The sequence below is a fragment of the Kogia breviceps genome, chromosome 3 (genome assembly GCF_026419965.1).
Source record: "Kogia breviceps isolate mKogBre1 chromosome 3, mKogBre1 haplotype 1, whole genome shotgun sequence".
Taxonomy (NCBI): Eukaryota; Metazoa; Chordata; class Mammalia; order Artiodactyla; family Physeteridae; genus Kogia; species Kogia breviceps.
Window position 1 is genome coordinate 183,373,149 of NC_081312.1, and position 15,334 is coordinate 183,388,482.

The following is a 15,334-nucleotide window of genomic DNA, read 5'->3' on the forward strand; positions in this document are numbered from 1 at the left end:
CCATGTATATACTTGAAATTTGCTAAGAAGGTAAATCTTAAGTATTCTCACCACACCAGAAACAAAGAAAGAAGATGGTAACCATTTGAGGTGATGGATATGTTAATTAGCTTGATTGTGATTATTATAGTACAATGTAAAATTGTAAAATATCATATATCAAAAGACCTAGTTTTACATCTTAAATATATATAATATTTATTTGTCAAATATACCTCAATAAAGCTGGATGAAAAATAATCTGATAGTGTTTCTGGAATTGATGCAGTTGCCAATGTCCGGATGGCAATGGTCACCACAATTTTTATCTACTTATATTTACTTACTTTAAAATGATTGTTCAAAGTTTTAATACTCTAACAGGAGAATAAACAGGGTAATGGGATATAAGATAGAATAAATTCTTAATTAGGACACATATACATGCTTAGATAAAGTCTAACAGAAAAATTACAATAACGTGGAAAAAAAGTTAGTTACAGAAACAAAGATAATAATTATACTACCAGAATGACCATTGTTCAGGCAACCTGGAAGGGGTATTCGTGATGTAGGGCAGACCATCCCCTATGACTTGTAAATGCTTGAATAGACATTAACTTGGATCTACGGTTGCCAATAGCAATTCACCAAAATGTATAAACATCAGTCGCTCTTGGAAACTCACCTTTAGTTTGTCATAATAGCAGTTGAGTGTTTCCTCCATGTCCATCTCCAAGATTCGACCATGGATAACCTGAGATTCATTCACATTCACTATCCAATGGTAATTGGAGTTGGGGGGGTAATTTCCGGGCCATAAGGGAGAGGCAATTTTCCCCTGAGTTCCCACAATATTATCATTGCCAAATACTAGGAAGGAAAGCAGAGTAGTAAATCAGACCTACTTAGAACAGCTCTTTGGTCAAATGAAAGAAACAAAAGGCAAGAGGTGCTGAAAAGGATGGACTTTTAATTGACTGCAATTTCTTTTCTGAACACTGAAAGAAATACTGCTTCCCTTTTGGTTTCTCTGCTTTCTATTAATTCTTGGGAGAAGGGTGATATTGTGAATGAAATTCCATCTCCTTAGAAGACTACATAGTGTGAAAACAATCAATAGCGTCCCAGGTAAAATTGGGTTCCCAGACGCCAGGGAACTTGGTGACTTGGGGAGGGGTATTACCAGCCCTATTCTATAATTTTGGTTTACCTATTTTACTTTATGTTAAAAAAAGAACAAAACATGTTTTTTTTCTTTAACTATGTAAGAGAAACTGACATTTTCAAACAACATATAGAGTAGCTATTAATATTTAACATTTTATCCTATTAGAAGAATCCTGTTATTACACTTAGAAATACCCTAAAGTAATAGTAAACGTTTCTTGTGCTTTTTAAAATTAATTTTTATTGGCGTATAGTTGATTTACAATGTTGTGTTAGTTTCTGCTGTACAGCAAAGTGAATCAGTTATACATATACATATATCCATTCTTTTTTAGATTCTTTTCCCATATAGGTCACCATAGAGTATGGAGTAGAGTTCCCTGTGCTGTACAGTAGGTCCTGATTAGTTATCTATTTTATGTATAGTAGTGCATATATGTCGATCCCAATCCCCCAATTTATCCCTCCCCCCTTCCCCTTTCCTCCTGGTAACTGTAAGTTTGCTTTCTACATCTGTGACTCTATTTCTGTTTCGTAAATGGGTTCGTTTGTACCAGAGTAAACATTTTTAACTTGAGGAATATAGAGTTTATGGGATCAAATGAAACACATTTGATGTAAGTATACCAAACTGAAACAATGATACATGAGAAAACTCTCTATTGCAATATCATGAAAAATGTTTAACTTAAAATTAGGTAGACAGTAGAGCTTTAACAGAATGTTAGAACCACTGAGAATGCTCTCCCTGCCTCTTAATGAGTCATTCATATATAATTTAAAATTTCTAGTACATTATATAATAAAGTAATTCCACAGAGACATTAAATACAATGGACACATTCTGGAAGCCATCACTAAAACAGAACCAACTCACTGTTGGTAAATGCAGCCTGGAAGCCCATGCCACTGCCCGAGCCATCGGAGACAAATTTGATCCACAGGATGTGCCCAACAATGGATGAATAATTGAGAGGGAGGACGTTTCCACAGTATCGTCCCACCAAGTGACCAGTGACGTTTCCTTCCCGGATCTCCACAAAATCTCTGCTACAGTCTTGAGACTCCTCCACCTGGAAAGTTCTGATTGGAAAAAAGCAATAAATTAGGGATTTAACTGATAAAATAAATTTTGGGATTATCCTGAATCACTTGCTGGGTTGACCTGTTTGCTTTTTAAATTTTTTCTTTAACTTTAATCACCGTGCCTTTAGCTAACTCAAAACACTTTTTACACTCCAATTTGTTGAAATGGTGATTCAAGAGATACAAAGACAATTAATACACTGCCTTCAGGGAGTTGTCTTTCTGGGGAAAATAGGGAAAGAAGATAGAAAAAACATGTTAGAAGGCAGAATATCATGCCATCAGAGCTATTTTGAGGCAGAGGTATCACATGCGATTGTGAGGTTCAGTAATAGCTTCATGGAGAGATTTTTTTTTTAAGATGGAAATGTAAATATTAGCTGGATTTAAGGTGCAAAAATGGTGGGCAGGGAATGCGTGCTAACCAAAGCATATATGCAGAAAGAGTGGGTCATATTTAGAAATCTGTGAGAGGTCTCGTTTGGTTAGAATACTGAGTACCTTTAAGAAAACATTAGAAGACATAGCTGGAGCAGTATGATGGGTTAATTTTGGGAGAGCTTAAATGCCAATCAAAGGCATCTTACTTAATTTCTGTAAAGGTAGAAAAAAACATGGCATTTGCACTAAAACAGGCTAGTGTTCAAGCATGGCATATTCAACTTCTTTATATTCTGCAATTAGGATGACATGGGGGAATGGAGGGTGGGAAATAAGATCTACCTCGTGTCATTGTCATTAGTCACATATATAAAGAGTCTGGAACATGTAGATGTTAAATGAATGCTTTTAAAGATTGGCCTCAATGCTTAAAAAACCTGGATATAATCAAGGTAATATGGTGTTGGTGGAAGGGTAGACAAATAGATAAATGGAATAGAAGAGATGGTCCAGAGGAGGATCCACAAGTATAAAGCCAACTCAACCCAATTCATGGTGCCAAGTTTGGGCTTCAGAAGAGACTCTGAGGCTGTATTTGGAAATCACCCGTATGCATATGAAAATAGCTGAAAACATGGCTAGATTGGGGGTTTAGAAATGAAGAAGTGGGGAGTGATACATAGATGGAGAGAGAAGAGATAAGAGCAGAAGCTTAGGGAACACCCATATTTTGAGTTCAGTGAAAGGAAGAGGAAGCAATAAACACAGGAATAATCTGGAAAGTAGGATAAAAACAAGATCAGTGTCATGTCACAGAAGCCAAGAGAAAAATTAAGGAGAGAGTGATGAAGAGTGTCATATGACAGAAAGATCCAGGATTAAGAACAGGCTACAGCAGGGGTCCCCAACCCCCGGGCGGGCGAGCAAATGAAGCTTCATCTGCTGCTCTGCATTGCTCCCCATCACTCACATTACCGCCTGAACCATCCCCCCACCACCACCCCCACACCAAGTCCATGGAAAAATTGTCTTCCACGAAACCGGTCCCTGGTGCCAAAAAGGTTGGGGACTGTTGGGCTATAGGATTTGGTTACTCAAAGTAAATTAGTAACTTTTAAAGGAACAGTTTTAGAGTGTCCACTATAGGATTATTTTTCACACATATTAAGGAGTAAATTAGATGATTTCTGGTGATTTCCATAAGACGATGAATTACAATAACAACAAGACAATAACAAGCTTTCTATAACACCCAACAATTAGAATTTATAAATTCTCTATATTTATATTTTTCATGTGCCCATTAACATGCATAAAAATGTATCGATATATAGTTGACAAAACATCAATTCTCAGAAAATATTCAAACTATTAAAAAATATGTTCTCTGATCACTATAGAATAAAATTAGAACAGGGTAATAAAGAGATAACAAAAAGATCCCACAATTTGGATATGTAAAACAACTTTCTATACAAACCATGTGTTAAACAAGAAATCATAATGGAAATTTAGAATATATCTAGGACTGAATGAGAGTGAACACAGTATGTATTAAAACAGGCAGAGTTGAGCAGAAGAAGTGTGCTGGGCCCATAAAACTTAGGGAATGTAGTTAAAGCACTATTTAGAGGGAAATTTATAGCCTTAAATGTTTATGGTAAAAAAGAATACTAAGAAAAATGGACTAGATGTCTAATCCCAGAAGTTAGTAAAACAAAAAACAAACATACAAACCGCATAAAGGAAGTAGAAGAAATAACACAACAACATCTGAAATTAGCAAAACAGAAATGTAAAAAATACTAGAAAAGATTAAGAAAACAAAAGCTATTCCTTTGATAAGACTAACAAAGTATAAACTTCCAATAAGACTGACCAATAACAGAAGAAAGCTTAAGTGAGCAATATTACTAATAAGAAAAGGACAAAATAACAGATATACTAGAAATTTTTTAAATTATAATGAAATTTACTAAAAACCTATGCCACTAAATTTGAACTTAGACAATTTTTATAAAAATACAATACTATAACTAGTTGAAGAAATAAAAAACCTAAAAATACCATTAAATCAATAAATATCACTATTAAAAATTGCCTGCAGACAAAAGGAAACAAATACCTCAGCCCAGATTATTTTATAGGGGAACTCTACCAAAGCTTCAATAAGTCAATATCCCAATCCTAATCTTGTGTATATTGTAAAAAAAAAAAAAAAAAAAAAAAAAAAAAGAAAAGAGGGGACAGAGTCCAACTTGTTTAATGAAGTTAATATAATCTTGGGAGCAAAATCAGTCAAGGGAGGTCAAAGAAAGAAAAAGTTTAAGTCAATCTCACTTAACACAGATGAAAAATCTTCCATAAAATATTAGCTAAATCAATCCATCAATCTGTAAAATATGTAAATCTTAATAAGGTTGGACTCACAACGGTTTAAGATGAAAAGATCTATTATAACAATTCAACACACACACATACACACAAAGATTTAAAGAGAAAAACAGATGCAAAAATATATGAAGGGAGAATCAGTGACAATTGCAGTAAAGCATTCACTAAAACTGAACACCATTCATCATAAAAACTCTTAGAAAATTAGGAAGAGGGAAATTTTCTCAGCTGGATGAGAAACACCACCAAACACCTACAGCAAATATACTTAGAGGTAAAAGTTTTTAAACATTTCTTTTAAGTAAGAAACAACACAAGAAAGCTTGCTCATCACTTTGTTACACAGTATATCGAAGGGTTCTCCAGGGCAATAAGACACGGAAAGGGGGAATTGTTGTAAGAATTGGAAAGGAAGTGCTATAAATCAATATTCAAGAGCACTCATTCATTCATAAATATCTACCGAGCACCTTAACATGTCAGGTCCTTTTCTAGGCACTGAAGATAGAGTAGCAGACAAGAGACAAAATTTTTGGCGATTCTAGAGAATGGAACAGCGGCAGGATAAGATAATATGCAAATTTACAATGCTTGGTGTCAGTCTACTTATCTCTGTAAAAGTAAAATACAGTGTGTGTGTGTGTGTGTGTGTGTGTGTGTGTGAGAGAGAGAGAAAACAAAACAAAACAAAACAAACAAAAAAAGATAATATACAAAAATTAATAGGGTTTCCTTATACCAGCAAATGAAAATTTATGAGATGTAACTTAGTCAACACTCATTCAACGATATTTGTCTCTCTACTATATTGCCAAACGCTGGGACAGGACAATGAAGAAAACAGACAATGTTCCTTCCTTCGGGGAGCTTACATTCTAGAAGGAGAGATAGATAATAAATAAATAAATAGAAATATAATAAGGTAGTGATATGCTCTAGGAGGAAAAAACCAAGTGATTAAGGAGGGTTATTTTAGGTAAGGTGGACAAGGTACATCCATAATTTTTAAATGGGCGCTATTTTTAATAGCAACAAAAAATAAGATGCCTAGGAATAAATGTAACACGATATATGTAAAACTTTTATGGAAAAAATACAAAATTTTAGTGAAGGACATAAAAGAAGACTGAATAAATGGAAAGATACTCCAAGTTCAGTATGAAGAGTCAATAAAGATTCTCCCAAAATTAATCTATAAATTCAATGTATTTCCAGTAAAATCAATAAGTATGACTGCATTTATGTAAAATGTAAAACAGAAAGCAATATTATGTAGTGGGTATGGAGACAGGTATATATATATATTCTTGATACATATATATAATAAAAGGATATAAACATGCATAGACGTGATACACATAAAATTCAGAATACGGGCCATCTCTGTGATGAGAAGGTAAGGGAATGTGACGCTGCCCTGTAATATTTTATTTATTTAAAATTAATTTTTAAATATAAAAGCAATTTAATTTTTTTTTAAGTAAATGAAGTGAGTGCAAACAATTCTTTTTTTCAGAAGCAACTGGAAGAAATTTTTGCTGAGAAGAAGGACAAGATAAAGAGAAGAAGAAAGCATGGCCTAGTAAGACTATAGAAAAAAACTATTGGGAAGGAAAAAAAATGTCTCGAGAATAGAAAACTTCCTTCCTTGCTGTGTATCTTTCAGTCACTGCTCAATACTATGTGAGCAAGACTTCACATGATGGTAAGTACAGCGCCCTCCCGGGGCTCCATCTCAGCTAACAGGTTAGGATGCTTAAGGTACAGCTGACGAGCCTGGAGGTTCTGGGACCTCACTGCCCACTTTGGGATCAATGTATCAGACACACGCCTGAGCCTTCACTGCCAACCAGAGCCCTGGAGCAAACCGGTCAGCTCTGCTCTACCATTGGCTTCTCAAGCCAGATACGAGCACTGGTAGGTCTCTAGCCAGACACTGAGTCTGTGGCTCTCACAATCCCACCAAGGTGGGTTATTACAGTGCAGACCATCTGGATCTATATTTCAGACTTAGTCTTAGCAGCACGCTGTGACTGATAACCGAGCACAGAAGAAATCAGGACAGATCCACATCGGGCTAAACAAACCACACATTTCTCTTACCTCCACTGTCCCCCTTGACAACTTAATGCTTCATGAGACAAAGCTCATCTCTACAATCATTTCTGGCAAATAATTGTTCTGAATCCACCCTTAGAATAGTTGCCAGGTTTGGCTCTTAAACTCAGGCTCGGCTTTATGACGATCATCGTAACATTATCAGCAACGTACAATATGCGAAAATTGTGTTCTTGTGATTTTCAGAAGAAGGAAGAAGGGGTGATCATCCTGCTCAGCCCGCCATTTATATGAAATTTGCCCCTAAATCTTTTCGACTCAAAATGCTGCACGTGGTTTAGCAGCACCGCCCGAGGGCTTGTCTGAAGTGAAGCATCAGGCCCCACCGACTAACTGAATCGGAATATGAATTTTAACAAGATCCCAGGTGACCCCCATGCACAATAAAGTTTGGTCCAACGGTCTAGAAGATCACTAAGTGCAGAGGTTTTTCTGGTTTTTGTACCAGACCGGGGTATAATCCAATGCTAAACGTCGCAAGAGACACTTCGTTAGAAAGGATGGTAGGATGATACCTGTAAGAATCAAATTAGACTTTTTTAAAAGTTTTACTGTTCTTGGAGTCTTTGGTTTAGTCCGGTTCATTTTATAAGCAAATCCATCCTCTTTCCAAACGCTCTGGCTCAGATCTGCTGGTAAAAAGATGATGTGGAACAAAAATAGTACAATCACTGTTTCTCATTATCTCATTTTGATTCTTGAACCTAGATCAATTGCATTTTAAAAGGACTCTGCCAGCATAAAATATATTTTCTGTTAATTCCTTTAAATATCTGTTTTATAAAAAAATTTCTTTGGGGGTTTTATTTCTCCCCCCTCCTTTTGTGTTATAGACGCAACCATAATTTCTCCAGCTTTTCTCCCTGCTCGATTTCACCACCGTGTCCACAATCCAAACCCCATATTTTAGAACTTGACATATTCCATGTGTTTTTCATATGCTTCTCACCCACCCCAGGGGAAGTTTCCAAGCACCCATCTGGATATAGTTTAGACCAGGGCAGAAATAACTCAGAGGCCTGGCCATAAAGCCCTTCTCAGTATCATCTGCATAGAGAGGAGCATCTTGCATTCCACAGACTATACTTTAAAAATAAAACTCAAGCAAGGAACACAAAATAATCAAAATTAACTTCTAACGGATGAGAAAGGAAAAAGATGAAGCATTAAGATCTGTTTCTACAATAATCAGGATTTAGTGTCCATTGAAGAGTAAAATGAATGAAACTGGCTTTTTGTGTTTACCTGCCACCCTCTAGGAGGAACGCCCAGTGCTGTCCATTTGGATTTGACTCTGAACTGCCACACAGGATACTTTAGAAATGGCAGAGTGAGAGAATTCAACACTCATTGAACATCAGGTATGCGTCAGCCTTGTGGTATACATTTAAAATTTAACATCTTTAATCACACCTATGGCCCTATATGGATATGATTATCCCCTATAGAAGAAATGAATCTCTTTAGGTTTTAAACAAATAGCTTCTTGACATTAACTTATTAGTACCTCGACAAGAAATAGGACCTTGTCTGTCTTAAACATTCCCAGTACCTGGCCCAGTTCCTGAGAGCCACTGAACATCAGGCTGTTCAAGAATGTGAATGTGGTAAAAAGACCAAGAGGAGAAAGACCAGAAAAGCCCTTTGATCTCGCAATTATGAGGCCTATTAAGCCATGTGAAGGACTTTGGACTTTATCATAAGAACAATGTTCATGGTTTATTCATCATTCGATATAAAACATCAATTATGGGAGTAACGTGTGCTTTATATATGAAGCATCTAGCAAGGGTGTAACAAGTGCTTATGCGTATAAAGTAGGGGCTTAATAAATATTTGTTGAATAAAGAAGTATATATATATATATAGTTATATGTATATGGTCACATATATATATTTTTTATCCCATACAAAACTTTGTGCTTTTAGTAAAGACAAACGCGAACAAAAGCTCTTTCCCGTGTGGCAACTTAAACCTGTATTGCCTTTCAAGGTGTTCAGAGGGTGTCTTTGTTTTGACACAATGCCAGCTGGACCCTGAAGAGGCACTGTCTGATTGATGGGCTAAAAGAAAGTAACTTGAGCTGTCTGAACGCGGTCCACAAATGGGACTTCTCTTTCATGTTTACAAATCCATTCTTGATGCACAGAACGGCATGGCTAGAAGAGGAGCAAGACTTTTTTGAATAAACAGAGCAGTGTCTCCAAAACAATCTTCTTCTCTCCAAGCAAGCTACTTCTTATATTCTTTTCAAGACAGAATTATCAACCCCAACCAAAGCCCAAAAATTTATGATACAGTAAAACAAATAACTTTTAATTTAAAATGGCAATTTAACTACCAATGTCTTGGGACTTCCCTGGTGGCACAGTGATTAAGAATCCGCCTGCCAGTGCAGGGGACACGGGTTCGAACCTGGTCCGGGAAGATCCCACATGCCGCGGAGCAACTAAGCCCGTGAGCCACAACTACTGAGCCTGCGCTCTAGAGCCCGTGAGCCACAACTACTGAAGCCCACATGCCTAGAGCCTGTGCTCCACGACAAGAGAAGCCACTGCAATGAGAAGCCCGCGCACCGCAACGAAGACCCAATGCAGCCAATAGATAAATAAATTTATAAACACCAATGTCTTATCATCCAATATTTATTAAGCACTCATTACCAGTGTGCCATGTCACAAGTATCTCTCTACTGATGGGATTAAAAGGTCCCATTTCACTTTCCATGTGCTTTTCACTAACAACTTCCAGAAAATATATTATTGTTGTTTAATTTAACCTAAGACCACTCAGAATGTGGCAGGATCCTACTGTTGACTGCATGTCCATAGTCCATATTCAAAAAGGCTTACAGTTCAACGAGGAACATGAGAGTGATTTTACAAATCAACCACAAAATTCTATAAAAAATTAATAAACAGAAACCTCACTTATACAAAGCTGAGAAAACAGAAGAAGGAGCCCTCACACCCTGTGAAGGTAGCAGAGTCCAAGAGGAAGAAGAAAGACTCCTCTTCCTTCTTGGCATGGACTTAGCCAATAAGAAGCCATGGACTCTGTTTACTGAAGCCCTCCCAGCTTCCTTTTCCCTGTATAAAAGCATCCTCCTTCTCCTGCTGTACAGGGACTTGCAGGGGCTCACCATAGGAGCAGACCCTGAACTGCAATTCTCTGCTGATCCTGAATAAATCCATCTCTGATGGAGAACTATCTGGCATTCTATTTATCTCAGATCAACATCTCATTGGTTCGATAAGCAAACAGGTATGGTACCCGCAAATCCAGCCCACTGTCACTCACCGTTTTTCTCGCCAACCCTGGAGTTTAAAGGTGTGTCCTTCTCCTGGATCCGAGCTCACACTGTCTTAGCATTTGAAGCTCTCCAGGTTTTATTCGGAATCTGTTTCAAAGCTTCGTCTTCCTGGTCAATGCTTTGTTCTGTACATGAGTATTCACTTGGCACTTCTATCTGATTTGAGATCAGGCTGTTTCAACTGAAACTGGCTAGACTTCAACCCATTCCTTCAGAAGCAGGGGCTGTTTCACTGAAACTGTGCCAGTTTTTGTCCAGCCTTCAGCATATTCCTTTGCAAAGGGCTATTCTCTAGACACTGGCTGAGAAAACCTTTGGCCTGGCTCCTCTAGGACCAAGACGTTTCCTTAGAATTGGCTGTTATTCAGGCTTCCAAGCTGTTTGAATTGAGCTGTTTGTGTTGTAAAATGTTTGAAAAGTGTTCTTTTACTTTAGAGAAAAACCTCTGAGAAATGGAAGCCCAGTTTTTGAGAGTACCCACACCCCCAACAGGGACTCTGGCAGATCTGATGTTTAAGACTAAAGTCCTTCCTCATGCACATTTCTAACTAAATGGACCAACCCGATCAAAGGCAATTTGGGATATCAATGGCCATTATGGGGAACTTTTGAAATCCCCCAATTTAACTTTCTTAGAACCAAAGTAGACTACAATGGCTCAAAAATTTCCAGAAATGAGTGGAATACTTACTTTGGTATTTTGAGGCTTCCCAACATTATCTGGAGTCTAGAATTGCCTCTCTACAAAATAAGATTTTAAGGCTAACTGAGGCAAACATGATTAATGAGAGATAAAATGGCTCCCAACGCCTCAGGCTCTTCTTCCCGCACCATCTGGTCTCTCCATTGGCTCCTCAAGGTCAGACCTCATTTTCGGGGCCACCTTCTTCCTTCCTCGCTACACCACCTATGCCTCCTTTGTACTGCCAATTCCCCCATACTAATTCTCTTACCGAGCTTCCCCATTTGAAACTCTTCCCATTCCCGTTTCCTCTGAACTTGTCAGAATATGTCTGTTTACAGCCACTATGGAGAACTGTATGGAGGTTCCAAAGAAAGCTAAAAATAGAGCTACCATGTGACCCAGCAATCCTACTCCTGGACACATACCCTGAGAAAACCATAATTCAAAAAGAGACATGTACCACAATGTTCACTGCAGCTCTACTTACAATGACCAGGACATGGAAGCAACCTAAGTGTCCATCAACAAATGAATGGATAAAGAAGATGTGGTACATATATATAATGGAATATTACTCAGCCGTAAAAAGAAACAAAACTGAGTTAATTGTCGTGAGGTGGATGGACCTAGAGTCTGTCATACAGAGTGAAGTAAGTCAGAAAGAGAAAAACAAATACCATATGCTAACACATATATATGGAATCTTAAAAAAAAAAAGGTTCTATTGAACCTAGTTGCAGGGCAGGAATAAAGATATAGACATAGAAAATGGACTTGAGGACACGGGGAGGGGGAAGGGGAAGCTGGGACGAAGTGAGAGAGCGGCATGGACATAGATACACGACCAAACGTAAAATAGAGAGCTAGTGGGAAGCAGCCGCATTGCACAGGGAGATCAGCTCGGTGCTTTGTGACCACCTAGAGGGGTGGGATAGGGAGGGTGGGGGAGAGGCTCAAGAGGGAGGGGATACGGGGATATATGTATGCACATGGCCAATTCACTTTGGTATACAACAGAAACTAACACAGTATTGTGAAGCAATTATACTCCAATAAAGATCTATTTTTTTAAAAAATTAAGCCTTCTGAGAATCCAGAGATTAAACCCTTAATTTTTTGTACTTCCTGGACTAAAGTTGAACTGCAATTCATAGTCAAAGGTTTTCCCAAAGTAACTTGAGATGCTCACAATGCTGGAAAATTTAATATAGTCATTCAAACTTATCAACCTGGTTTCTCTGACTTATATCAGCTAGTTCATATGCTGGTGAGTGAAGGCCAGGCTCAGCATTGGATGAAAACCCCTAACTGGGGGAAATCCTAAAAGGTCTCTAGAATTACAGCTGGGAGACCAGCCTGCTATCTTTGTTTTGCTTTTTTTTTAAGATTTAATTTTAATTTTATTTCTTTTTTGGCTGTGTTGGGTCTTCGTTGCTGTGCGCAGGCTTTCTCTAGTTGTGGTGAGCAGGGGCCACTCTTGGTTGAGGTGTGCGGGCTTCTCATTGCGGTGGCTTCTCTTGTTGCAGAGCACGGGCTCTAGGAACTCAGGCTTCAGTAGTTGCAGCACGCGGGCTCAGTAGTTGTGGCTCGTGGGCTCTAGAGTGCAGGCCCAGTAGCTGTGGCGCACGGGCTTAGTTGCTCCATGGCATGTGGGATCTTCCCGGACCAGGGATCGAACCCGTGTCCCCTGCATCGGCAGGCGGATTCTTATTCACTGAGCCACCAGGGAAATCCCCAGCCTGCTATCTTATTATATGATCAGGCTCAGCCAATCCCTAGGCAGCTTCATCAAGCAGTTCCTACCTAGGGTTTCTCCAAAACCTGTTGATTGGAACAAAATCCAGGCGTACACACAAAAATCTGATGAAACTGTTCATGATTATTACAATCAACTTCAGGTTATTTTTAAAGAAAATTCTGGTCTTCCTTTAGATGTTGATTCTACCCAGGTAGTTTTTAACTCTATGTTTATCAATGGGCTGAACTGAGACCTTTCCCTTCTAGGAAGAAGGACCGGGATGGAATGGGAAACTGTATCTATTCCAGATTTAGTTAATGCGGCAAACCAGCTCCCTCCAACTCTAGATGAGGCACCTCAGAGGAAGACTGCCAAAATTCTGCATCTTCAACCCCAGCAAATGAAGGCTCCTAAATGAAACCAAAACCCTACGAATTTCTATTATTGCAAAGAGCCAGGACGTTGGAAAAGAGATTGTTACAAATGTAAGTGCTTCAGGCGCCTTCAGCCCTCTAACCAGCGTTTCAACATCCTCCCAATTCCCAATGGGGCTCCAAGGAACTATCGGGATTTTTCCCAATTCTGCCTCTTCGTGGGCGTGGAGAAGCATTTCTCTAGATTGGGGATGAAGCTCTTCCAGTCCTAACTGACACCGGAGCCACTCTCTCAGTGCTCAACCCCATTAGCATAAAGCAGCCCCTGCCTCTGATAGTACTAGAGCTGATTCTGGAAATACTTACCATTTGTCTCCACTGAATCAGCTACCACCTTCCTTATGGGCAAAATCTCCAATTTATGTTGGAGATTCACAACAACAAAATTCACAACAAACCTCCCATCGAGATTTAAGTAGACCCCTCAAAACCTCTTCCCAGAATTAATCAAAACCCTTTAAAAAAAAATCTTCAAGGCATAAAACACCTAAAAGAAAATTATAAGGCTCAAGGCCTCATACTCCCTTGTACTGTGCTCTGAAACACTACCATTTTACTGGTGAGAAAACCTACAGGTCAAAGGTGAGGGTTTATCTAGGATCTCAAAACAATCAACAACATCATTATCTCTTGACATTCTGTCGTTCCTAACCCTTATGTGATACTGACATCATTCCAACTGGAAGCAGATTCTTTACTGCAATTGATTCACATAGTACATTCTCAAGTACTCCAGTTTATGATGCTCCCCAACACCTCCCTGCCTTTACTTGGGAAGAAAAACAATTAACCTGGACAGTAAGGCCTCAGGGTTCTACTCAGAGTCCTGATTTCTCAGGAATCCTGAAGGCTGCTCTGGATGGTACAAAATTCTCTAGAGATTCAACTACTTTGTTGCACTAGGTGGCTGATCTGCTTCTTTGCTCTCCTTCTCAAGCCTCCTCACAGGAAGGCTCCATCCACTTGCCAAAGCTTCGAGCCTTGAAGGGACCTATGGTAGCCAAAGGAAAACTGCAGTGTGCCCAAACCCAGGTTTGCTGTTTAGGGTATCTGCTATCAGAACAAAGGCTATATCTAGATCCAGAGAGACTTCATGGTGACCTAAGTTTCCCCAAACCCCAAATTAAGCACAACTGCAAAGTTTTCTCCAGCTAGTTGATTATTGCTGACATTGGATTCCAAGTTTCTCTCCTATGGCTAAACCTCTGTTATGTTGTACTCAACAATAAAAAGCTCAATATGCAATTTTAAGAGGAGAAACAGATGACGTCGTCTTCGAGGCCCTAAAGGAGAGTTTGGTGAGTCTACCTGCCCTTGGGCATCCCAGTGATCAGATTCTCTTTTTCCTTTTTGTATATGAAAAGAATGGCAATGCCGTCGGGGTACTAATCCCACAACACAGGGACCACCGTGGACCCGTAGGGTATTATGGCCAGCACCCGGACCCTGTAGCATGGGGATGTCCCCCTTGCCTTAAAGCCATTACAACCACTCCCCTTTCGGTTAAGACCACATCACACTCACCATTTCCCAGCCAGCCGCCTCCCCTCCTATGAAGTCCTTTGGTTAGCTGCTCCTCACATAACTCTCTTACACTGTAATAGCCTTAGCCCGGCTACTCCTCTCCCCTCCCTCACCAGCAGGGTCCCTCATGACGCCTAACGCTGATGCACCACCTCCTGACGCCTCAGGATGATCTACAGGGAATTCCACTGGGTAACGGTGACTTCTCATGGTTCACTGATGGTTCTCATTGAAAAGGTGATAATGGCAAATACAGCTCTAGGTATGCTATTAAGACTCCTTTTGAGGTTGTTGACGCAGCTCCTTTACCTATGGTTACTTCAGCCCAGACTGAATCACATGCTTTTACGTGGGCTTATACTTTAGCCAAGGACAAAACTGCCAATATTTATACTGATAGTAGATAGGTTTGGGGAGTAGCTCATCATTCGGGAATATTGTGGAAGCAACGTGGCTTCCTTATGTCCGGTGGGGAAAAAATTTTAAGATGGCCCCTGTGTTTAGGAATTAT

At 39.1% G+C, this 15,334-nt stretch overlaps 1 protein-coding gene across 1 annotated transcript in view; it reads right to left on the bottom strand.

Moving 5' to 3' along the window:
• The window catches only part of CUBN (cubilin), a 269,145-nt gene that overhangs the window by 106,982 nt on the left and 146,829 nt on the right, over nt 1–15,334 (bottom strand). The window contains exons 37-38 of the mRNA XM_059059248.2: nt 2,027–2,232; nt 668–852 (exon numbers count right to left, since the gene is read on the bottom strand). Of these exons, the coding sequence (XP_058915231.1) occupies nt 668–852; nt 2,027–2,232 (391 nt within the window). The remainder of the gene's footprint in view (nt 1–667; nt 853–2,026; nt 2,233–15,334) is intronic.